This window comes from Cygnus olor, chromosome 4, assembly GCF_009769625.2.
Source record: "Cygnus olor isolate bCygOlo1 chromosome 4, bCygOlo1.pri.v2, whole genome shotgun sequence".
Lineage (NCBI taxonomy): Eukaryota > Metazoa > Chordata > Aves > Anseriformes > Anatidae > Cygnus > Cygnus olor.
Window position 1 is genome coordinate 60,263,840 of NC_049172.1, and position 25,868 is coordinate 60,289,707.

General features: G+C 35.2%; 1 protein-coding gene across 18 annotated transcripts in view; it reads right to left on the reverse strand.

Annotated features, from left to right (window-relative positions):
* Nucleotides 1-25,868, reverse strand: part of SLIT2 (slit guidance ligand 2) — a 260,326-nt gene that overhangs the window by 43,475 nt on the left and 190,983 nt on the right. For 9 of the 18 annotated variants that reach the window (XM_040555210.1, XM_040555202.1, XM_040555203.1 and 6 more), the window contains 10 exons: nt 24,378-24,528; nt 17,262-17,336; nt 14,059-14,202; nt 11,996-12,139; nt 10,661-10,827; nt 9,664-9,796; nt 6,557-6,625; nt 4,057-4,128; nt 3,764-3,835; nt 2,297-2,368 (listed from right to left, as the gene is read on the reverse strand). In XM_040555210.1, coding sequence (XP_040411144.1) covers nt 2,297-2,368; nt 3,764-3,835; nt 4,057-4,128; nt 6,557-6,625; nt 9,664-9,796; nt 10,661-10,827; nt 11,996-12,139; nt 14,059-14,202; nt 17,262-17,336; nt 24,378-24,528 — 1,099 coding nt within the window. Of the gene's footprint in view, nt 1-2,296; nt 2,369-3,763; nt 3,836-4,056; nt 4,129-6,556; nt 6,626-9,663; nt 9,797-10,660; nt 10,828-11,995; nt 12,140-14,058; nt 14,203-17,261; nt 17,337-24,377; nt 24,529-25,629; nt 25,648-25,868 lie in introns of all 18 variants that reach the window. The other 9 variants (XM_040555205.1, XM_040555198.1, XM_040555213.1 and 6 more) reach the window with 2 other exon arrangements.

Below are 25,868 nucleotides of genomic sequence, written 5' to 3' on the forward strand. Positions count from 1 at the left end.
ACCCAGAAAACTGAGGTTGGCAAAAATCTCAAACCACAAACCACACCTCCCCTCCAGCAAACTGACCTTAAGTGTAAGTGCATGAAGTGTCTACATTTAGGTTTTAAATCAAGAAGTAAGTTTTAACAATAAACTTGGTAAAAAAACTAGCCATTCTTACCTGCATTTCCATAAACTTAACTCTGTGTCACTTTTGGTATGTAATGGGCAATATCAACTGCATCATCAGAATGAAACTGATACTGGGAAATTAAGTTAGGAAGAATAAAATATTTCTTCCAAAGCAGCCCCACAAAGTTCCACCCAGATATTTTTCCTTTTCAGTTTATGGCTCCCAGGCTGGTACAAACCATCTGTTTCTAAGCTTCCAAATTTGATTTAATTATTTCCTCTTTCAAGATCTCCCACTGAATTCACAACTATGTGCAGAATTCTGTAAGAGATCTCTGCTGTATACATAAATAAAACTACACTACCCGTTACATAAGAGCTGCCCTGTTGTGAAATTAAATCCTTTTCTTTAAATAAATTTGATTGTTTTTTTTAATTAAAAAACAATTTAGCTAGAGATTTTGGGGATTAATTACTGTAAAGGTTTTTAAGCCTCTGTTTTGTTTTCCTATAAAGACATACCCATACTCATTTCAATAAAATAATTATAGAGCTTCTTTCAGATTGTTCCACAACTTTGGATAAGGGGATCTTCAAGAAAGGGAATAAAATCATTGGCAAGCAAAAGCAAAGGTGGTAGAAACTACTACAGACACACTCTTTTCTGCCACACTAAGCCCTCTTAATTATTGTTACAGGCTTCCAGATGAACAGAAGAAATTGTATACACACACACATATACACGTTCATTCAGGCTTTAGTCAGAGCATTAACAAAAAATCAGACCTGGTAATATGGTCGTGTAATAGTAAACTTCCCATGTAAAGAGAAATACCTACAATTTGTCCAGGCCATATTCACAAGAATGAATGTCAGCCTGATGTCAGTGTGAACTGAGCAGTTGGCTCTGCTAAAATCAGAATGTTAGCAAGGATAATTGGTAATGTTAAGAAAAAAATAACAGCAAAGACAATCAAATCTATGTAAGCTTTACTGATTTTAATGTAGATGAGGTAGTCTAATAGTAGCATTTGAATTACTGATCAATGAATTAAAGCTTGACTGGGCTCATCAAATTTCTGAGAAATGGCAAATTAAATGTAAAAGTCCAATATTGAATTAGAAGCAGATTTTTTTATTATTATTATTATTTTTTTTAACAACCACAGCTATCCAGAAACATCAAAAATGGGTACATTTAAAGGCACTAGTCAGCTTACTCCTTAAATGAAAGAAAAGATTTAATAAATACACATAAACACAGTGAGGTTTATAGGTAGGTAACTTGCTCTAATCTAAGTTTCCATTGAAAATTAAGGACAGAAATAGTGCTTCAGATGATATTCTGAAATCAGATTCCATGCATTTAACGTCAAGAAACACCAGCACAGAAACATAGAATAATTTAGGCTGGAAGGGTTCTTTGGAGGTCATCTAGTCCCACCTCCTGAACAAAGTGGGGCTTACTTCAAAGTCAGAGCAGGGCTGCTCAGGGCTGTGTCCTGCTGAGTTCTGAAAATCTCCAGGGAGGGAGATTCTGCTGTTTCTCCAGGCAACCTGTTCCAAAGCTAAACTACCCTCAAGGTGAAAAATTTTTCATTATGTCAATGAAACTTCCCTTATTGTGGCTTGTGCCTGTTGACTCTCATCTTTCACTTTGCAACCTCTGAGAAAAATCTGTCTGTCATTGCTATAATTCCCTTAAAGGCTTAAAAACTGCTGTTAGGTCCCTCCTTGGCATCTCCTTCTCCAGGCTAAATAAAACCAGTTCCTTTACCTTCTCACAACTAACAGCACCCTCCCCACCTTGCCTACTTCTATCCTGGACTTGCTCTGTTTCATACACATCTACTTTGTACTGGAGAAACTGAACACATATTCCAGATGTGTCCTTACTAGGGCCAAGCAGAAGTGAGCAACCACTCTCCTCAGTCACCTTGCTCCTCGCTTACTAATTCAGCAGAGATCATCTTCAGCCTTCGTTGCCATAAGGGCACATGCCTGACATTCAATTTGCTGCCCAGCAGAAGGTCCAGGATTTTTCTGCTGAGCTGCTAGCTTTCTGTTCTGTCCCCAGCCTCTGCTAGGGTTGTTCCAGAGCAGGCCTTTGCATTTGTCTTTGTTCAACTGTATGAAATTTGCTAAACAACATAAAATCATTTATGTTTATCATTTGAATACTCACAGATGTGATAGTGCTGAGAGATCATTAAAAGCTCCTTCAGGAACAACAGAAATGTCATTGCCATGTAAAGACCTTAACAAGAAAATAAACAAAATATATATATATATAAATCTCAGCAAATTAATTTCAGAAATTTCAGCTTTTGTAAAAAGTTTACATCTTTTCATATTTTTCAGTTCCTCTGTGTTTCCAGCCTTGTTTACCTGAGCTTTAATCAGCAGCCTACTCATCACTTGATTTTTTTCCTTATATTTTCATTTGATATGATTTATTTTTTTTAATTCAAAGAATAAAGGTCAGTCAAAGGTGTCTGCAAAGTACTTACTGGATTTAGGTATGGCCGAGGTCTTATTTCTGACTTTTTTAGCAGTTCCCTGAAATTCCTGCTAATTTGGTTCATGCATTTTTTATCTTCCATCAATGCACAGAAAATACAGATATTGACTGTTCATGAATATAATTACTAAGGTTGATAGAAAAGGTTTTTAATAAGGTTTTAAATAAATGTTTTAAATAAGGTTTTAATAAATGTTTTTAATAAGGTTTTTACTATTTAATAGTAAAAACCTTATTACGTGTCAATACCGTCTCCTGTAGCAAACCTCCATGGAAATGTGTCCTGTTATTTAAATTCATTCATTTACATGTATATCTAGCACATACAGAATTATTAAGACTTGATCCACATTTACTTAAAAAAACAGACTGAGTTTATGTAAACACACTTAAATAATGCCATTCGTGAGACATTTGAGTCATTTAATCCAACTAAGCTATTCAATGAAGCTACTCAAATGAAGACAAAAATTACAGATTCAACTGGGGACTTTTGAGACAGAATTTCTGCAGAATTTTTTTTGTTGTTTGTTTGTTTTGTAACAAAAAGAAGGTGTAAACTAGAATGACCATTTTTTAATTTTCCTTTGTCACATTTTGCTGCTTCTCCCACTGCCCTTTCAACTATGGTCTTTCTAGTGCTAAAGTGGAATGTTTTCTTGGAATCAAAATATCTTTTATTGGTTTTGAATAGTTGATCCTGATGGAAATACTCTCATATTAAACGAAACAATAAAGACAGATATCTATTGTTGGAATAAAAATCTTAAAAATACAGCTGCAAAAATACTTATATATATGAAAATTTATGTATGACATTTTTGTTAGACTTTAATTCTTATAACAAGCAAGAATATAACTCACAAAAGAGATACAGTCATGATTAAAAAGCAGAAAAATAAAGTGTAGGGGTTTGTGTATACATGTTGTCCAGGGTCGTATTATATGTTGTGCAGAATTTTGTAGTATACTTTCCCAGAATGAAAACACTAAAGAGTTTCAAGACTATGTAATTATCACTTCTCAAATACTTGATAGATTTTAAAATCCAGTAATTTCACACAGATTTGCTATCTGCTATATGCAAATAAAAATTCTGGAAAATGACAATGGTTAAAAAATAATACTTACAACAACCTAAGTGATTTCAACCCATCAAAAGTCCGTGCAGGGATACATCTCAGGCGATTGTAACTAAGAATTCTGAAAATATACAAAATCCTGTCAGCAGGTAAATCAGGCATTCAGTAAACAGAATGCAGAGCAAGGCCATAACAGCTTTTGCACACATAGGTCGTTAGGAAACAAGTTATTTTACAGCCTCCACAACAAGCAAGCTTTAATATCAACAAAATGCCCCTTCTTTCCGAGACAAATAAAACTGTAATGCTTCCAAAGTGTCATTGTTACATGTTTAAACTTACAAGGTGAGCAGCTGAGTCATGTTGCTGAAGCTCTGATTAGAAAGAGTGCTGATTCTGTTGTTACTTAAATCTCTATAAAAAATAAATTCAGAAATTCAGACCTTAAAATGACTGCCCAAGTCCTGAAACACTGGAAGTTAAACTGACAGACACATTACTTTTATTAGTAGAAGTAGTATCATAATTGGTATCAATATTTAAAGCAGCAAACATTTTTATTTTCACATGCCATATACAAGCCCAGCAAGTGTTTAGCTTGATCAATGAAGAGCATTTTCATTTCAACACAGATGAAAGAGCAGCGTGATGCATTCTTTTACAACAGCAATGTCCATCATGCTACTGAGTTAATAATGCAATCCTACATGAACCCAAGTATAGAAATAAAAGTGATGTTTTAAAGTTGAAATCATTTTAGTCATATCCTTAATGACACCTGAGTAAGTATCATATAGTAATCTACTTAACACTTACAGGCTGAACACATCAAAGCCCAGAGCTATTATTATAAAGAACACTATCTAAGATTTATAGCCTTAACATCTTTCTTGTTCAATATTCTAATGAATAAAATCTCAAGTGTAAGTATGATGGAAGCTGGAGTGGTATGCTGGCAGCTTCAAAGATGGTAGCTTCAAAGAAGATTTGAAAAAGCTGTACTAAATTTAAATAATGCCTGTTCTTTAATCTCATATTGTACTTTAGTTTTCATTTTATGCTGGTTATTTCACTGCTGTTTACCGTATTTTGTGGTGAAATTTAATTCTAAATCTGTTTAAGCATTTGTTTCTGATGGGACCTTGGTATTTTAACTTAGAGTACTGTTGAATAGCAGTGTAGTATACATATTTCTCCACTTGAAATTTCATGAAAGCATGTAAGACAATTGACTCATAATAATAAACATACTAAACCATATATAACAGTGCAATCTATTCACATGAGAAAAAAGAAATAAAAATTTTCCATATTAGTTGGAACTCAAAAGACTCATATGTGATTCCAAGTTCAGCCACAGAACTATGCATAGCGTTTTTGTTTTCGAAACACAGCCGAGGAACATTCTCAAATTCCAAACAGCAGTATGAGGATACATTCAGAAGAGATGACAATAATGTACCCCCACAAGTCTGGTATGAAGAGACTGTTAATACTCATCTTCTTTGTATTTTATTTACTGTTCAATTTATCAATTATTGTACTACAGCTGTCTGGTAAATAGTTTATGTGTATTTTCTGATTAAGAGCTAGTTATCCGATTTCTGACTACGTTTGTCAAAAACAGAAAAGGAGTAGGTACAATCTCTGTGATGGAAGCCCTGTCACTATTATTCTAATTAATTTAATCTCCAGTCACATTTCCAGCCTCCGCTGACATTATTACTGCATGCAGTCCAATCTATGTTTGCTTCTTGTATGTACCGAGATTCTGAAGTTTATATTTTATGTGTGCTTCAAGTTAGATCTTGCATAACTTCCCTGAATAACTCACAGAGACTTCCTAGGCCTACACTGTATACATTTGAGAATATTGCACGTTTCTCTCTCTCTCTTTTTTTTTTTTCTTTCTTTTTTTTTTTTTCCTGATGCTATTGGCAAAATATGAAAGTTTTGGAAGAATCTCTTTTCTAAATTCGTGACCATGACCACTTTTGTCTAGCATGAGGTAAATAAAGGAAATCAAGACCTTGTTTTTAAATGCCAAACTACTTTCAATTTTAGCATCAAAGCTCTAAAAACAGTCAAAAAGAAATTTAAGGAATTTTCTTACTCCCTACTTTTGTTACTTTTTTTCTGATTATACTGAAACCACAAGTGATTTCAGAATGTTATGCAGTTCAACCTCAGCTGGTATAAATTTTATGGTGCTAACAAAGGAATTACAGACATTTACATTGACAGTCTTCCTGTTTCTCCCACTTTGCTATTCTAAGGTGTGGAAATCATATTCAAATCTTTCATGAAGTGGATGAAATAAATTTTGGAGCAGGTAGTGATTTGCCTCAAATCACAGAGTGAGTCAGCAATAGTAAGGAGCTCTAGACAAGCTCTCTTCTTCAGTCATTAAACCATATATTATCGGAGAAACAGAAGGGGTTATATTCAAGTGTTACAACCATAGCATGTGCTATTCCTACATGAATACCACTGAATCTTTCTTTTATAAATAAAATAATTTCAGTGCCTTTATGGAGCTGCATAACAGAATACTGTATTACCTTAACACATTTTGTAAGATATTACATCTCTTTCCAGGTTAACTACTTACTTACTCTGTGGTGTAATCACTGCAATGAAATAGCCCAGCTTATAAAATGTGACCAAGTATGTCACATGTAGGATGTGATCCCATCACAAAATGTGTTTGGGCATTATATTTACTAAAATACAAAATATATTTCATGTTTTTTTCTTACAACTAAAAACATATATGATGAAGTAGGGGATTTTTTGTTTTTGTTTCCATACCGGTAGAAAAGGATGATATAAAACTACTTACATAAGTGTTAAATGCTTGTAGTTGGAAAGCTCTTTTGGAACAAGGGTAAACTGATTTCCATCCAAATAACTAAAATAGAAAAATAAAATATAGAGGTGTTTTGTTTTTTTCATTACAACAGTAGCATCTCCATGCACTAATTTTAAAATCCAACAGTACAGAAAATTTAGTATGAATACCTAATATTCCCATTTTGTAAGAACCCTTGAGTACAAATACTGTTTTTTAGAGACACAACTGAGGATCTGTAGCCTAAGATGCAAATACTCTTCTATCAGATATTATGAAGTAATAGTATCAACAGCTAACCCTTACATAGTAATTTTTGTTATTCTTAAGAGCTTTGCAAACTGAGTTCTTTATTTGCTCTATTTTATACATACCTATTGGTGAAAAGAAAAGCAAATATCTGACTTATATGACTTGTATTAAGCGTGGATTTTGAGCTATTGCAAGTAGAAACACAACCTTAAATTTAAGACTTAGTCCTTTAATGTAGAAAGAGCATGGGCTGGCATCAGCTCTGAATATGAGCAAATTCATTTGTCATGCCTGTAATTCAGGTCATCTTCCGTAATTTTTCCCTGTGTCTCTCATGTTGTGTCAGGAATGATATATCACAAGCCTGTTCCTCTGCAGTATGTTACGGACTAAAGACAGCAATCAATTACCCTTCGCTAGAAAAGTTCGATTTTTTTTTCTTCCTCTTTGTAGGTTTACAGAGCCTGTATTACATTACTTGCTCATATTCCATGCTCATAATTCTCAATAACAAACTTGCTCATCCTTAGAGTTAGTTAACAGGTGCAGAGCCATCAAACCATATCAGAACCTGAATTACAGGAAGAGGAAGGTTAACAGGTCATGCCTAAAAAGCTTTCCAGTGTGCAGCCGGTCATTACAAAGCGCAAGTGGAGGAGCTCTTCATGTAACCAGGGCAAGTAGTTTAGAGATTCTAGGAACTGCTGAATGCACCCGATTCTTTGATATGGAGCACGCAGTGCGGGGCAGGAACATAAAAGGCCATTAGTTTCTCAACAGGGTTAAACTTGCCAATGGTGGCATTAAGGTGGTATTACTTGTGTCTCCCAGAACCCAAGTTGAAAACTACGCCCTCATTATCTCTGTACAAAGAAGATACTTTAGCAATCCAAATGATTGCAACACACTTGAGTTAATAGCAGTCTTGGCTACAGACATTCTTAGATGAATTTTGAGCTTAATGCCTTTAAGTATGCTGCAACATCTCTGGAAACTTTTACTTAACACAGTTAATGGATTGCCAGGCCAAAAAATAACCTACATCTAATCAACCTCCTTACCCCTCCTCCTGGATCCTGACTTTCTGGATGCTTGCCAAATCCAAAATGTCTGCTTATGTTAATGGCTTTACATAAATGGTGGTGAATGAACCACGGACATAATTATTAAAATATAAAAAACAAAACAAAACCCACAACATTTAAACTTTTTGAAGAAATGAGTATTCAGAGGAAATTATTTTATCAGACAGATAAATTAGGATATATTGCTTTAGCTTCAGTAGAACTGAAGTACTACAAGCATCCACTTGGTTGATAAAAACTCCTGCTTGTTCAAATGAAGCAACTATTAAGATATTTTATAAAATGAAGGGTACATCTTGGAAGGGTTATGCATGCTAATGAACAAGAATAATCAATCAGTATGCAACTGCTAACAGGAACCACCTCCATTATCCTTTTGAAAAATATGCTAAATTGCATGCTTAGACACTAGTTAAAGCATACAAAATTGTACACAAATGAGTTTTCAGTCACAGTCAGAGTTCCACTTGCACTTCCAAAAGCATCTCTCTTCAGATGCTTAATTTTACATTGCATTGATACCCTTACATTGTCAAATTGTGTTTATTATGCCAGACTATATTTAATTAAGTCATCTTCTATTAGAAAAAAAAAAAGTTATAGGCTTATATAGCTGTATGCTAATTTGAATTCTTAGTAATTTCTCTTCATTTATGATCAGTTCCTTTTGGATGCTTTTAAGCACCAAATTACTGGTGGACATTTCAGAATCTTATATATAATAACAAATACTAAAATAATAAAACTGTTATAATGATTTAAAAGTCAGTTATGATGTCTTCTAAAAAAACACTATGTTAATCAGTCATTATGAAGGATTAATAATTTAATACTAAACAATTGCGATTTATAACTCAGGATGACAATATGACCAAACTTTTTTTCTTGTCAATAAGTTCCAACTATTCCTTTCAGTTTTGCAACCATTTTTCAAAGTAGATAATGAAATCAATTTTTAGGTTTATACTTTCCCCTTGATAATGCATAAAAATTGACTCATTTAGTTTGGTAAGTATCTATTCAGTCATGATCTTCAAACAATGCATGAGGTACAAAACTTGTTTTTATATCAGCTTTACTGTCCATCTGCATATCCAAATTATATATTTGCATAAAACACACCATTTTATGCAAATAAATGCACCAAATTATATATTCGCATAGAATGTACCGTTTTTCTCATATAAAAACTAATCTTGAGTAATGAAATATTCCAGATTATATGACTTCCTATATGAAAAATCTCACTTTATATCTATTAAAACCAGTTTTTATAAAATATCACAAACCCACATTTATTATGAAAATATACAAACACTTTAATAGACTGCTGTCTTTTTGCTTTTGAATTGTAGTTGAACTTCTTTATTCCTTCCCATTAGAATAATGAATACAGAATAATCAAATTCATTTTTGCCTATAATTTAATCCACTGAAATATGACCATATTCAGTGACTTGACAGTTCATTGTTGGGGTTATAAATTCTGAGAGTGATTATAATTTTATATACATAGATTTGTAAAGCTTTGCAGCAACAGAGGGTTCTTTAAGTGTTTTGAGACTTAGAGAGCATTGCTAATTCAAACATAACCTCAGAGTTCTCAAGATTCTTTGCAAGTCTTTATATCTACAAAGCGTTATATTAATAAATTTCAGCTGAACAAGTGAAGCCAATTCTTCACTTCTCCCCTCATTGATGAATCTGACACTATATATCTGACATTGGTTTTTATGAAAGGGAAAAAACTGTGCCACTTACAGTTCAGTTACATCTTTTGGGATGCCTTTAGGCAAAGCTTTTAGGCCTTTGTTGCTGCAGCGAACTACTGTGTCTAGACAAGTACATTCCGCAGGACAGCGGGACAGTGGAGAACAGCTATTGTCATCATTTCCTGGTTAATAAAAACAAACAGATGCTAAGCTTGCCATGCAAATGACATTTCAGGATTAGCAATAATGTCCCACGTGTAATTCCCATAAGCAAAAATGAGATTTTTGCATTATGATATCTCTATGGATGGAAAATATTCTCATCTCTATAAACCACTGCTCCAAGAATTTACATTTCAAGTAATGTTTTATTTAGTGTGATTTTGTTTTACTAGATAAAAATGTTATTATTTGGGAAAAAAAAAAGATCATTAAAGAAAGAACATAACTTAAAATGAAACATAATAAGGCAAAATATATGCTGATTTTCAAAATTAGCAAATAATTTAAAATAAACAGAGTCCCTTTAAAGTAAAGTTGCAGCCTTGAAAATTGACAAACTAATAATTTAAGAAATGGAAGTGTATGTGAGAGAGATGCAAGACAGAAACCATTATTTCTTTAATCGGTAAGGGGAATTTTGACATTCTCGAAGTCACAAACTGAGAAAAATAGCATGCATTTGATCAAGTTGCCTGAAAGAGTGCTTGATTCGAGCATCAACATTTGAAAATACTCTCATTTGAACTACAACATTTGATCAATGTATGTAATCTTTATATTATCTTTAAGTTATAATTACAGTATGGAACATAGGCAAGAAAAACTTTTAAAAACATATATACAGCAGTCATGTGCTTGCTAATCATCCAAAAATGGGTGAAAGGTTTTTAAACTGACATAGAAACTGAGCAGGAAACAATGATGAAGTGATTTAAAGAATACCAGTTGTCACTTCAAAGAATATTGCTTTGGGATCTACAGGAATCATGAAACTATCCATACAAAAGCTGAAGTTATAAAATTTTAACTATTAAATTTCTTACCATCATCACATGTGAAATCCTGAATTGCCACATCCTGGATAGGAATCTCTTTGAGGAAGTAAGGCTTTTGACAGCGAGGATTTCCTGTCACAATGCGTTTCTTCCTTAGCCAATCTCCAAGCCACGCTAGATGGCAGTTGCAGTTGAAGGGATTGGCCAAGAGGTTTCTGAGAACCACATGAAAGTTCACTTCTGATGACAGATTTTTTTTCATTCTAAGTATGCTATTTCTATTTTCAAAAACCTGAGCTTAAATACAGTTCTTCAAACAATAGTATGTACAAACCATAGATGAAAGCTGTAATTTAGGCTCTGTGTAGTAAATCTTGATATAGCTCATTTAGAAATAATTTAAAACTGTCAAAGACTTGACTTGTTGTCAAGCCACTCTGTACTGATAATACAATAATTTCATATAGACATGAAGTCTGATTACTTTACATTATTAGCTTTAACCTGACAACAGCTATTCCATTAATTTGTCATCTCAAGACTTCCATCTTTTATTTGCTCCAGAGAATAAGTTTCCTATCTAAAGTGACAGCTATGTTGATTACATGCCAGTTATAAAAATGAATTTACTTCTAGAAGTCTCAGTACTTTTGGCATCTTCTTACTTCAGCGTAAACATATTGACAATTCCATTATTTATAAACATGCCATCCTTAATATGCACAAATTAGTCACTTGGCGCAAAGTGTCACTTTTTATGTAAAAAGGGGATTAAGTACTTTCCTGAATGATGCTACCTACAGAAAGCATTTCTTCAGTAAACTGACTGGCAGTTTCTCACCCCATTTTCCCTTCCGTTAAATTGCACTGCATTTAAATAAAAAAAGGTACACTTTATTTTTTTTTTTGAAAATGAGACTGAAGCTTTATTATAAAACAGGTATGAATTAATATCTTTAGTAGTCCCACTGAATTTAAAATAATGATCAGACTGCAGAGTGCAAAAGGAAAGACAACACGGTGATTAGATCATCTGCAGTTGGCGTGAGGGGTGCCCAAATGTGGGTTTCTATGCTGGTTCAAATTAGTGGGCTTCTGTGAGCGTGGATAGCAGGACATTTTTCATGCTTGCTCAGGCACTTCTGGAAACCAGTCTAGAGCTGTGTCAAAGGCCACCAGGAAAACATACTTTTCTTGATGGTCCAGAAACTTTTCTTGATGGTCCAGAAACAACTTTTTCTGAAAAATTTGATTATGGAACTCATAATTTTCCCTTGACATAAGCTCCTATCGTGAAACTATATGGTAAAATATTAGTACAAGTGCCCCAAAATATTGATAGAGGTTTAAATCTGTGTTTGGTAAAAGATGAATGTGACTTACAACGTAGAGAGTGAATGCAGGGTGTCGAAGGAGCCCGGTGCCACGGTGGTGATCTGGTTGTCGTACAGTGAGAGCAGGCGGACGGAGCTCAGGCCTGTGAAACTGTCGTTCCCCACACAGCTCACACGGTTGCTCCTCAGCATCCTGAGAAAATAAGGCTCAGCATTTCTCAGCTTAGGGACAGTCAAAGCACTCAATAATATTTTGTGTTATTACTGCTCTATTACTGAAATATAAACAACATGGGCTAGCTGACATTTCCTCTGTGCGCTTTGGCAATCAAAGAAGTTAGCATTAAAAAACTGTACCTGCAAATGCTTCATTTCTACTAGGTATAAATGTGAAGGGATGGCCTCTGTGAGGAGAGGCCTGGGGCTGCCCCATGGCTAGCCCCAGCCACCACTGCAAGGGCCCTGCATGCCAAAACCAGACCATTCCGAGGAATTTGTGGTGCCTCTTAACCCATCAAATGAGTCTAGAGCACCTCTGAATTTAAGAAAGAGCAGCAAATGTAGGGGCAAAAAGGAGCAGCAAGGCCAGTGCAGGAGGAGAGAAGAGATGGAAAGTAGGGACCACCCTGAGCAGGAGGAGGGAGAGGAGCCGAGCAGCTGCTGGACGGGAGCCATAGCCAAAGGAGCAGCTCCCCAGGCAGGGGCTCAAGCCAAAGTGGTGGTCTGAGCAGGGGCTGGAGCTGAACCGCTGCCCGAGCAGAGGCCAAGAGGTGCGACTGGAGGGACTGCTACTGCTCGAGGAACCACGGTGACACCAAGGGAACTGAGTGTAGCGTGTTGGAGGGCACTGGAGAACAAAAAGGTGAGTGGGTTTCACAGAGGCAAGAGGTGATTTCCCCAAGTGATTTTTTTTTTTTTTCCCATAACAGAGTCAGTAATTGACAACAAAATTAAACTGACTAAAATTCTCCAAATCAGATACACGTAGCAGTCCCTACTTCCCACTTCATGTTCCTGAGCTTAAATGAGTCCAGAACTGCTATTTATATTGAGAAGAAGGCTGACCTCCCATGGTCTCTTCTGACCTGAATTTTCTTAGGATAAAAGATAGAAAGCACTTCCACTACATTCTCAAGTCTTTCAAATGAATGAAATTAGGCTACCCAGATTCCTTCTTAGCATGACTCTACTACTTAATAAAAATTTCAGAACATTAAGCAAGAAACACCTATTTTAAAATCTCATGCATCTGTTAGTAAACCACAGGAGCTTTAAAGCTTACTGTTTTTCTACCTGTCCTTCAACAAATGAATATTTTTTTCCCACACTCCTGTCTAACTGCTTGATACAATTTTAGCAGCTTTAAATGAAAAGTTAGAAATGAGAGGTCTGATTTATTAAGAATGCCTAATGTCTTTGGACAGCTGAAGCCCCAAAGACCGTCTTGGCTCTGGTCTGCTGATCAGAAGGACTGACTCCCGAAGAAAGCCAAGAAGCTGTGAATAGTATAAACATTTTTATATATATATATATATATATATATATATATATTTTGAATGGAAAGAGCTAAACTGCCTTCGTGGAAAGAATGAAATGAGTTCAAGCTACAGTGCTTTTACTCTTCCCTTCACTGTTGAAATTACATTAAAATTAGTTAGGAGAGAATCATTTCCCATATTTCAATATCCACCAGAATCATTTTTTCCTCTAGCAAAATATCCAATAATGGTTGAGCTGGATTGACTCAGAGTCCATTACGTAAAATGTATAATTTCCATGCAAAATTCTGTTAGTTTCAAGCAGATGATTATTCCCATTTCCGTTTCTACAGTTGTATATTTAGCCATTCTCAACTGCTTCCTCATTTAAGAAGACACATAATCTTTGTAGTCTAATAACCACAATGAGAACTTCAGCTACGCTATATCAATTCTTAATAATTAATGAATGCTTATACTCTCTATTATAAGCTTTGTGTAAAATAGGGACAAAAACTAAGATATGCTTGAGTATAGCTAATCCAAAATCAAAGTTTTCAGGACAGATAGAGTATTACTTAAAAAAATACCTGGCAGAAAGGAAGGATAAGGACACTCAAACAATTACACTTACAGTGTTTTAAGACTTTCCAGTCCTTTGAACATTTTGTCTCGAACACTTTCCAAGCGATTGCTAGTGAGCAATAGTTCATTCACACCAGAGGCTCCATCAAATGCTCCTTCTTCGATATCTGTAATCTTGTTATTGCTCAGGTTTCTATTACACAGTAACAGAAGCAGAGAAAAGCATGTTTGTTTGTTTTTACGTACCATAAATGGACTGTTAAATGTTGCAGGCTGCATAGATTTCAAGATAATTGAGCTACTGAGTAAAAGCAACAAATATATTGTTTAACTTTGAACAAGAAAAAGCAAAAGTCAATGCCTTGCTAAACTACAAAAGTGAAGATTTTTAAAGCAAAATTTGGAAATTGTTTGCAATTACCGAGTACATGCTGCTGCCACACAAAAACATACTTTCATAAAAAAAAATCTGAATCTTGTCAATGAGTGTATATATATATATATATATTTTGTCTCCAATCCTTGTAGCATTATTAGACAAATGAATAACAAAGCGGTACTGTATGAGTACTAGCACAACTAACTACTCTGATTTCTTTATTTCATCTCAGTAGACATAAGAAAACAGTATAAACAGCAACATATGTAAATGAAATGTGTGAATGTAAACAGTAAATGAAATGTTAATCATTTCTGACATTAGTAAAAAAAAAAGAAGGGTTTATAAGCAAGAGTTCATTTATCTGCAATTTGCATGCAAAGCAGATCAAAAATGTGGGAAAATGTCCTATAATACTGCCAAAATATTTAGTGTTTGTGGGTTTTAGTTTAAATATGAAAATTACATCCCAAATGGAAAGTATGTGTACCATATATACCATAAGCATGCACACTCAACAACACACATTTTCTTAAAGACTTTTAATTGTATTCTTGCCTCCTTCTTTTTTTTTTTCTCTTTTCCAAGTAAATCTATTTATACTTCTATCTTGTTGAGAACAGTTAAGAATGTATCTACACACTAAACAGTGTTATAATACACCAGGGATTTTTACAAAGCTCTTAAGAATGTTCTGAGAAATCTAAAATACAGTGAAGCTAAAAACTTTTTACTTAATCTAATTAATGATGTTGGAAAGAAAAACAAACATTATTTGATGCACCTTTTTGAACAGCATTTTAATTGTTCACATCAAGAAACATTTATTAGAATAAAAAGTCTCATGCTTGCCAGTATGAACGGGTGCCATTATCTAAGACATGGAAAAGAAGGAGCTGTGGCTTTGTCTGAGTGCTGACTAGCTGTAATTTTACATACACCTTGCCTGTGATGAAGAATATGATCATCACTGTCATTTAGTTTCACAGTGTTCAGTCTCCTGTAAGGTGCTGCACAAGACTGGAAGCAAGAAATACATTATTTCTCATCTCAACTGACTTGTGCATGTCAAACCCTTGGTTTCCTAAAATCTTACTTGTTCTTGGCGTAGCATGGATATTACTTCACCTACTTTACATTTTAAGGGACATTTAAAGTGATATTTTAAGGATTAATGTTGCATAACTAATCAATGATGCAGTGCATACACGTGCTTTATTGCTGATGAACCATCAAATCAATTAAACATTTAGGCCTCAATTTTTCAGTGTCATTTGTGCAGAACGACCTTTGCACATATTTGAACCTCCAGAAGAAATACGAGCTCAACGCAAATACAGAATTCACTCATGCTATAGTCTATGTAACATCGCCATCTCACTGCTTTCCAGTCAAGCTTAACCAGTCTCTAAATTGAAGAATGTTTTAACAATCAATAACTATATTAGGAAGTTATGGAACACTAATGTTAAAAATGTTAACTTTGCAGTAAAATTTTCCCAATTTTTTTCTTCCTCAATTATACAATTCAAAGCTCTTCGGGGTTCCAGCAGACAGCTGCACTAAGACTGATTAATATTTTTACTTTTTTTCTTTTGTCTTTAACACCTTCTCCTCAACTAAAAAGCAGCAGACAAACTAGCTTTAGATGATATGAAATGTTTATTAACCTAGCTTTATAGCTTGATACATAATTACTGGCAATATATTCTCTTTTCTCTGTTTTTCTTAAATACGAAGAACTGATGTGTGTGTGTGTATTTGTATGCTACTTCAAGTATTTTATTTATTTCAAAGGCATGTTGTAGCTCTAAAAAGTGCTATTCTGAGATGCTTGAGGAATGAAGAAAACTGGGTATCTACTGTACAACACACTGCTGAGCCATGTATTCCTGCATTCTTTCTCTAAGTATCTCAGCGCAGACCCAAATTGCCAAGGTATACTTAATTGGATAAGTCAAAAGCAAAATTTTTTAAATCTTTGGTCTTCTACCTCAAAAATCAGCGATAAGTATTTAACTGATTATGATCATGATATCTGCCAGACAGGATGTGGATAAGGCTAATAAGTAGTTAACTACTTATTAGTAGTTGGCTCCTCTTGAAATTTTAGTCACTAGTAGCATAGAGTGAATTTTTACAAGTGGTAGTAACTGGGTGACTACATTCAGAAAAGCAGTGCATCATTTTCATTAATCTGTTTTAGCTCACACCTTTCTTCATTTACTATTTATGCTTGGATTTAATCCTGAAAAGATTGAGCACAGAGTCACTAAGTAACTAAATGATATGCTCTTGAATGGCTGCCATATACCTAAAGTGAAAGAAAAACTTTTCATAGGTTTCTTGTTAATAATATCTGCAACTGGTAAGATTATAGACAAATCTTGGAACATCAGCTGTGGACATGGATTTACATGGATCAAACCATTTTTTTTTCTCAGTCATATAATTTTGATATTCCCCTCTTCTAATGACAGTTTAATGAAGCACCGAATAAAACGCATGTCTTGAATGTGCTGAAAGAGGCAAAACTGCCTGGTTAGGGAGTAGTACAGGAAGTTACAAAAGATTACTAGAACCTTTTTTGAGCAGCTTATGCTCAGCTCCCTGCTGTGGCTGCATAACAGACCACCTGGCTGGACAACGCAGTGAAGGCGCTGGAGCTATACCATGAGAAGTTGTTACTGGGAATGTCTAGTCCCATAGAGAAGAACTGCCATCTCTGATCTACCTCAGTGATTCATTTAAACCCATTCTTGATTTTTGATTAGAACATAACAGAGTCTTTCACAGATGAAAACTATCAAAGGAAACATAGCAGGTAGTTAACATGCTATCTGAATAGACAAGGTCAATGAAGTTGCACTTACATTTTACGCAGTTGAGGAAGCTTCTTAAAGATTCCAGTAGCTTCCAGGACTGAAAATTCATTGTTATTGAGTCGCCTACAAGAAATGACATCAATTTCAGAAAAAAATATTCAGCCATTGGTAGAGAATGTTCCACACTAAGGGAGCTCTTCAGAATGGTTTAACTGAATAGCTGGTATTCAACTGGTAGCTAAAGAACAATTCAGTATATACTGACATTTCTAATTCCGATAATTTCCATGAATGACATTAATGAGACATTCTCATTAGTTAAAATTAGAAATACATAAGACATATGGAATCAAAAACAGATCACAAAGTACCATAAACTAAAACTGCAGAGAAATCTAAGATGTTTTTAATTTTCCTTTTAAGGGCAGAAAAACAAAAATATAGCTAGGGAAGGGTTCCATGGCAATTTATAAATAAAAATATTTAAGAAATACATATAAGCCACTGAAGACTAGTTTACTGTTCTTTAAAGGATGTCAGGTGGGGTCTGCCAAACATCTGGAGGTGCTCACAGTACACTATTTACAAGAAGGAAATAATTACTGTATGCTCATTGCTTCTCTGGAATACAGACTGAAACACAGTGCATAGGTCTTCCGAAGAATTTAAAAACACTTCTCTGACCATGGTTTATCTTCTGACCACTAAACCGAACACAGAAATTGTGCAAGAAATCATTAAGTGTTGCTTTGTAACAAGAGGCTATACTATGAGCAACAGACACTAGCCTGAAAGATTATATGGATTTTTATCTTTCCTGCCCAGGTATCAAGGTTGTTCTAGTATAGTGTACCTTTAGTGGCTGCTGGGTTAGGGGACCATCTATATTTCAAAAAATATGTGCCCTGACCCAGTGTCCTCTATTTCCTCTCTTGAAAAGAAAATGAAAATTATAAGTCTTGGACACTATATGTTTTAATGGAGTGTTTTTATTAAGGAAGCATGTTTTTCTAGCTGTTATTTAGAGATCTTAAATAGGAAGGAAAACAGATGACTGAAAAAAATCACTGTGAAATGGAATTTAGCATAATTCTTAAACCAGAATGCTTTTCAGAATTACCTTATTGCAAGAAAAGATAATAATAATAATAATAAAAACAACTTAGAAAACAGGAGAAAGCTGCTTGTTCATCCTTCCTTCCTGCTCACATTCAGTGATAGCCAAAAGGGAAATTGAGGTTGTAAATCTGAAGGTATGGCAGTACAATAGTTTCGGCACAGAACCAAACTGAGAGAAGACAGGAAGACGGTTTTGGATATACATAGAACTTTTGTATACTATACTGAAGTACAACAGATATGAATTTAAAAAAAGGTTACCAGTTCTGAAAATCAGCTGGATGAATTAATGTGATATTGGGACCATATCAAATAAATCCTTGCACAGCAGCAATTAACAAAGCAAAATCATCATTGTAAATTGCCTTTTTTTTTTTCCTGTGAAACAACGAACAACAGAAACAACAGAAACAACAAACGTTCTATAAAAGCTGACATTTTCAAATAATTTTCAAGTGCTATATCATCTGATAGAATGACTTGCTTGTGAAGACATCTATTAATTCTAAGAATTCTTCCTTGCTGTACTCTACTGCAAATTATTCTAACCCCACTAGAAAAAGGCAATTTCTTCTTATTTCCAACAAACTTTTCCATATTAAAAATAAGTTAGTATATCTGTCCCTAAAGTTTCTTTCACACAAATGCATTCAATCCTTTCATTTTTCATAGACCATAGAGTGGTTTGAGTTGGAAGGGACATGTTAAAGACCATCTAATTCCAGCCCCCCTCTACCGTGGGCAGGGACACCTCCCACTAGACCAGGTTGCTCAAAGCCCCATCCAACCTGGCCTTGAACACTGCCAGGGATGGGGCGTCCACAGTTTCTCTGGGCAACCTGTTCCAGTGCCTCACCACTCTCATAGTAAAGAATTTCTTCCTAATATCTAATCTGAATCTACCCTCTTTTAGTTTAAAGCCATTCCCCTTTGTCCTATCACTCCAATCCCCGACAAAGAGTCCCTCCCCAGCTTTCCCACAGGCCCCATCTAGGCTGCTCTAAGGTCTCCCCAGAGCCTTCTCTTCTCCAGGCTGAACAACCCCAACTTCCTCAGCCTGCCTTCATAAGAGAGGTGCTCCAGTCCTCTGATCATCCTTGTGGCCCTCCTCTGGACTCAACTCCAAAAGGTTCATGTCCTTCTTGTGCTGGGGTCCCCAGAGCTGAACACGGCATTCCAGGTGGGTACTTATGAGAACAGAGTTGAGGGGGAGAATCACCTCCCTCAACCTGCTGGCCATGCTGCTTTTGATGCAGCCCAGGATATGGTTGGCTTTCTGGGCTGCAAGTGCACATTGCTGACTTACGTTGGTTTCTCATCAACGAACATCCCCAGGTCCCTCTCCTCGGGGCTGTTCTCAATCCATTCTCTGCCCAGCCTGTATCTGTGCTTGGGATTGCCCTGGCCTAGATGCAGGTCCTTGCACTTGGCCTTGTTGAACTTCATGAGGTTCACATGGGCCAACCTCTCAAGCTTTTCCCTCATAAGTCTTCTTTTTTTCTTTTACTCCTTTATTTTTTTTTTCCACGTGATCCATATCCACTGTGAAAACTGAAGTCTGTAACACAGCATTCCAGATAATATTTTACTACTGTTATGTACTGCAAAACAATTACCTCATATAACTTACTACACTCCTACACATACATCTCCACATGAAATGCGTAGCAGTGCCAAGTGGCACTCAGTCATCTTTAATGTGTATGATGACATCACAACAGCCTTTTTTCTTGAACTACTGCCTACTTATTCCTCAATCTTATATTTGTGCTGCTAATTAGTCCTACCAAATGTAATATGTAGGATTTGAATTTTTATTTTATTTAAACTAGTGTTAGTCTACTTTTGATATTAGAGAGCAATTTTAAGAATTGCCCATGTATATTGAAGATTCCGAGTATTTGAGAAGTCTCTCTATGCTTTCCTATAATGGAAAAGAAGCATCGGTTGAATCACTGTATTGTCTTCGGTTAAAACTGTAACACAAATCATATCTTCTCTCAGACTTTGTGCCTATGGTGATACCACAACACATGCATCATCACTGATGATAGATCCACAAAAAAGGGACATCAAGAGTTACAAACTGTGTTTGTGGTCAGAAAAATGACCACATGGATCACATGGCATTTCTATGGCTAGAGATTGCTGGCTTTGGATATGGAATTATTAAATACTTGTGCAAGAAGATTTCATTGTATTATTGCGGTAAGTGATACTGCATACCCAGGAATCAAAATTATCACAGATTATTGGAAAACTACCACATGTGGTGGTATCTTTCTTTCTGGAGCCCATTGCTCTACTGATAAAGGTAATAATGACAGTTGCTACCTGCCAATCACCAGATCATGAAAATGATCTTAAAAATACTTGTATGTGTTTTATTCAAAGAAAAGTACTGAAATGCCATTCTCCAAACAGAAAAGCAAACGAAAAAGCATTTGATGATGATGTCTAAATGTTCTGGCTTTCAGTTTCATTTGATGCTTTTCACTGTTTTGTTAACACAATAGACAAGATTTTGGTACAATAGTTAAGTCTTCTTGGAAGGCTATGTACTGCATTGATATTCTGTAGGCTTCAAACCATGAAGTATTATCTTGTTAGGATCTGGTGTTTCATCAGATATTGTACAATGATTTTTTAAAAAATGAGCATATAGGACTAAAATTACTTTTATTTAGAATTTCTCCTGGAGACTCCGGCTTGAGTAATTTATCAAATGCTTCTTTTCTCATATATTAGTATGCTGCCTGAAAAATAGTTTATTTCTGGGACTCATTTACAGACTTGTACTTTATCTCAAATACTTCAGTGGCAGATTAGGCAGGCTTTCTGGAAGACTATGAGCAAGCAACAAAATAGAAATGGTTAGCACTTGACTTGTTTAAACATTTTTTCACCTTTTACAGTCAAGTATCTGTCTTGAACTGTATTATTATTATTATTATTATTTTTTAACAATAAACTAGTTTGAAGATACAGCTTTTTGATATGGTGGTTTTTTTTTTACTGTTGTAATCTATATAATCAATACTCTAGCCAGTTTATATGGCCAAATAAGCAGGTAGGAGAAACTGTGATGAGGAAAAAAAAAAAAAAAACACCTTTAAACTCCTTTTCAGAAAACTTTCCTGTTGTTCCTTGCAATTTGTTGAGCTGAAACACCAAAGTTTGCCATTTGATGTGAGTACAGAAAGAAATTATTTTCAAGATAATATTCTAAAAACAGATTTAAAAGAAGCATCACAAATTTTCCTGAGCTGTAGACTAGAGCAATATTTTTCACTACATCATCTCTAGAATGACAGATAAAAGTAGTTTGTCATCTTTAGTCCATTAAATTGCATGTTCCATACCATATATTTTGATGCTGCCAATGAAGATGTTTTCTTATATCAGGCTAAGAAAATATTTATTTTGTTCCTTATGTTATCTTCTACTGATTGAAAGCCATGTTGTCTTAGAGGTTCCAGGATTCTTGTTACTTTCTAAACCTTCTGGGATAAGGGATGGAAAGAAGCCTGGACTTCAGAGATCTCCAGAGACTGGAGATCTCCAGACAATATATTTGAGAAAAAATAAATGTTTGCCAGAGAAATCTAAAGAAATCTTGACATTTCCTTGCTTTAGATCTTTGTTTCCAAGCTCCAAGAGTATCAGCTCTAAACAATACCCTGCAGAAAATAGTCTAGCCTTTGTCCTCTCCGTTAGAGAAGAATTAATGTCACAAGTATCTTTCTCACAAATTTGGTCAGTAAAAGAAAAGAAAGGTTAACTAGCTGTTCTTTTCATATATGTCAGTAAGTGAGCTGGAAATCACAGAGTGACCCTAGAACTAGACTGAAGTCCCAAGCAGAGCAACAAAATCAATGTATAAAAGACAAAGAATAAGAAGAGGAAATTAGGGGAAGAGATGTGTTTCATCAGTGAGTCAAATACCAGAAGAATATCTTTAGCTATGGTAATTGGATTTTTAGAAGAAGTTTAAAAATGCAGAAATAATCTCACTACCCCTCTAAAATACTTTCAAGACTGTTGAAAATTTTCTTGCATCAAAAGACTTGAAGAACAATCTCTACAGCTTATCAAGAAGAAGGTTGAGAAGTGACTGTTAAAGTTGAAGACCATCTTACTTCGATGAAGTACTGGATAGAAAAGAGCTCTTTTTCAGCAAAAAATATAAAAGGAGCAATGATGGAAATTGAAGAGAGGCAGATTCCAACTGAAAGTAATGTTTTCATTTTAAAAGATTTTAACATAGATGAAGGGAGTTGATTAACTTCTGTAACATTCTCAGGGAGATGGTACATTTTTATCCTCTGATACCTTTAAACAAGACTGGATGCTTCTTTGAAAGAAGTGCTGTAACCGGACATGAATTATCTTTTAGTTAAACATATTTTTTTGTTGTTGTTGTTGCCTGAAATTAGAGAGCTTAGGATATACAGCAGATGAGGCTTGATGATTTCATTGTTTCTTCTGAATTTAATATATATGGATCATAATTATAGAAATAAAACACTCCAAAGTTTATCTTCCACGTGTAAATAAATGAATAGGAAAACCAACGACTAAAACACTAAATTAAGGGTATTATTTCTTCATAGCAGAGAGAATTAAATGGGAATCCTGTTAAGAATCAAGACAATGCATGCCTGTCACTTCAGCAACTCCAACTCTCATCTCTTGGTTCAGTAACTATAATTTTTACATCCATTACTTTATGTACTCCTCCTACAGTCTGACCTGATACCCATTTCATCAGTTTTTATTCTTGAATTGAAGAATAAAATGTCAAAATATTATAGCACGTTACATAATTTTGATGAGTATTTTTGTCTTCTTTTGAACTTTACAGTGAAATCAACAGTTTAAATGTGGCCAAAAACTACAGTTCGGTTCTACCACATATGCCATTTTTTCTCTTGAATCTGCTATCATTCTAGGTACAATCAGAATTGCCACTCAGATTTGTAATTATAACATCACCGAGTTCAACTCCTTCTCCCAGCTCAGTCAGACAAAAATCTCCATCTCTATTTATTCATTATTTCAACTTCAAATTCCTTTTCCCATCCAGACATTCAAAATCCCTAACCACGGTCTCATTATTCATTGCTGTACAGTTGCTTTGATGCCAGCTGCAGACTGTCTTTGAAGATATTTGCCATACTGTTTCTCATCTCACCCTTGTGGGTCACAACTTGATCATAGCACTTCTGTCTCCATCTCTCTGTCCCCCCCCTACTACATCAAATCAAAGTACATCTTTTGCACCTTAACATTCTGCCTTCTTCTTTACATTAAATCTTACAAGAAAAACAGCTATTTCCTCCTTTTTTTGCTCTGCCAGTGATGGCCACTTTCATCTCCTGCCTTTCTGTTGATTCTTCAAGCATCTCTCTGCATTCCCTTCACTGTGCTTTGCTCATGGGAAAAGCTTGTAAAGCTGTCTTAATTTTATTTTTGAATCCCTCCTTGAATACTACTTCAGTTGTAATGCCTACAGATCATTCCCATATGGCACTTGTTAAGCAAGTAATAATCTGTGACATCTTTTCTGCTCATCTCTGTTCATTATATTATTATCTCATCTTAACCCAACTCTGTCTTGTCTGGTTTATCTTCCTCTGGTCTCCTGCCTGACACATAATGTGAGCTTTGCATAACAAGAGTCAGCTCTGTTTTATTTAACACTTAGGTAGTGCTTTTTAAGACGGAACCCTGGTTGCTGGATGTCCTACTTGACATTGTAGTTAAAATAAAAAGTATAATAAATCCCACCACCTTTCCAAAAATTCCAAGTGGGTAGTTTGTGTACTGGAAAATGGCACTGTAGAATAGTTACCTTATCATAATTTTTAAGGCTTAATGGTACAGAAATGGTGCATAACTCATTTTTATTAACATCTAGCCCTTTGAAATTCAACACAGAGGTTAACTTTTGTTATTCAGAAAAGTAAAGCTGTGGTTTCATATTTGAAAATTTTAGATGGCCTTTCCTTAAGCAAATAATGCTTTATTATGGGTTCAACTTACAACTCTGCTGTGTACTGGGGGATGTGATCAGGTATTTTGTTGAGTTTCTGATTGGAGCAGTCCACTGTGGTCCCTTCACAGCGACATTTCTCAGGGCAAGCCAAATCTGCAAAGCAGTCTCCACTTAATTTGGATCTGTAATCTTCAGTGCCTGTGGAAGAGTCAAGTCAAAATACAAATACTGAGTCAATAAAGTAGGAGATTTGTTTCTTGTGAGAAGGTTGAAAAGATGTCTGCAATGCAGATAATGGGTGGGCAACTTGGGAAGTGTATGATAAACTTTGTGATACTGAACAGACACAGGGGCTTCAAGAGAGGGTTAAGTATAGGGGCTTAAGATATGCTGGAAAAAGAAACCGTGACCAATTTCACATAACAGGATAACATAACTTGAGCTTTTCACAGCTGTACTTTCTGCTGATTGTGTTGTCAGCCAATCTAGCCTTGTTTATAGCTAATCACACAAATGCCACTGATTCTTTTAGAATTTATTTTCGTTCACAGTATCAAGAATAAATGCCACCTTTTCTCTTTCTCATGTTACAAATTTGTATTGTTGACTGGACTTCATTAACCTCTGTGATTTTTTTTATTGTCCCAGCCCTCCACATCATCTCAAACACATAAGATTGAAAGTCTTATCTTCAGCTTTAATTTTTAAAAAATGTGTGATCCTGACTTAAGCCTCAGCAGCATGCCATGCTGTAGAAAGCTGCGTGACGTTCCATGGTGCTTGACAGAACCATGTTTTACTCATACCTCACAACCACATGGTTAGATCAAGCACAACAGAAAATCTCGCTACATTATCAAAACTGCATCCATTAGGCCAAGGATAAGAGCAAGGGAAAAGAGGAAGGAGTAGGTATAAGTTATAGAAGCATTTGAAGTTTAATACTTGCTTACATGACATGGCATTCTTTTCACTGAATGTCCAGTGCCACAGTAACAGTATTACTGTCACAGATTAAATTAATGTACAAAGAAAAAAAAAAAAGAAAGAAAGAAAGAAAAAGAACCACATTGAAAGTTTCCTCCACCATTTCCCAGAGTCAGTCAAAGAAAACATCCTAAACAGATCAGGAGAAAACATCCAGTAAGGAACTGAGGGTGGGTGACAAAGAAAACAAAGAGAAGCTGAAAGGACCTGTGGGTTCTTCCTGGACAAAGGTGAAAAGACTGAGACTAGTAGAAGGTGCATCAGGGCTGGGAGGTACATTGTGATTTAGCTCAGACACTGAACTTTACTTACAGCCAAAATGGTGAACTCCTGCAAAAGTAAAGATAGCCAAGAAGGAAAGAAAGACAGAGTAATCCCAATTAAGACAAAAACATGAACTAAGCTCTCATGTTCCCTACTTAACTTTAGTTTGATTAGGGGATGTTGCTAAGGGGTACCATCTTCAGCAGAGAGAAAAAATAATTAATTTTAAGTGGCATTAAAAAATGAAGAAAAAATTGGGGTTAATTACAAATTTCATGGAGGAAAAT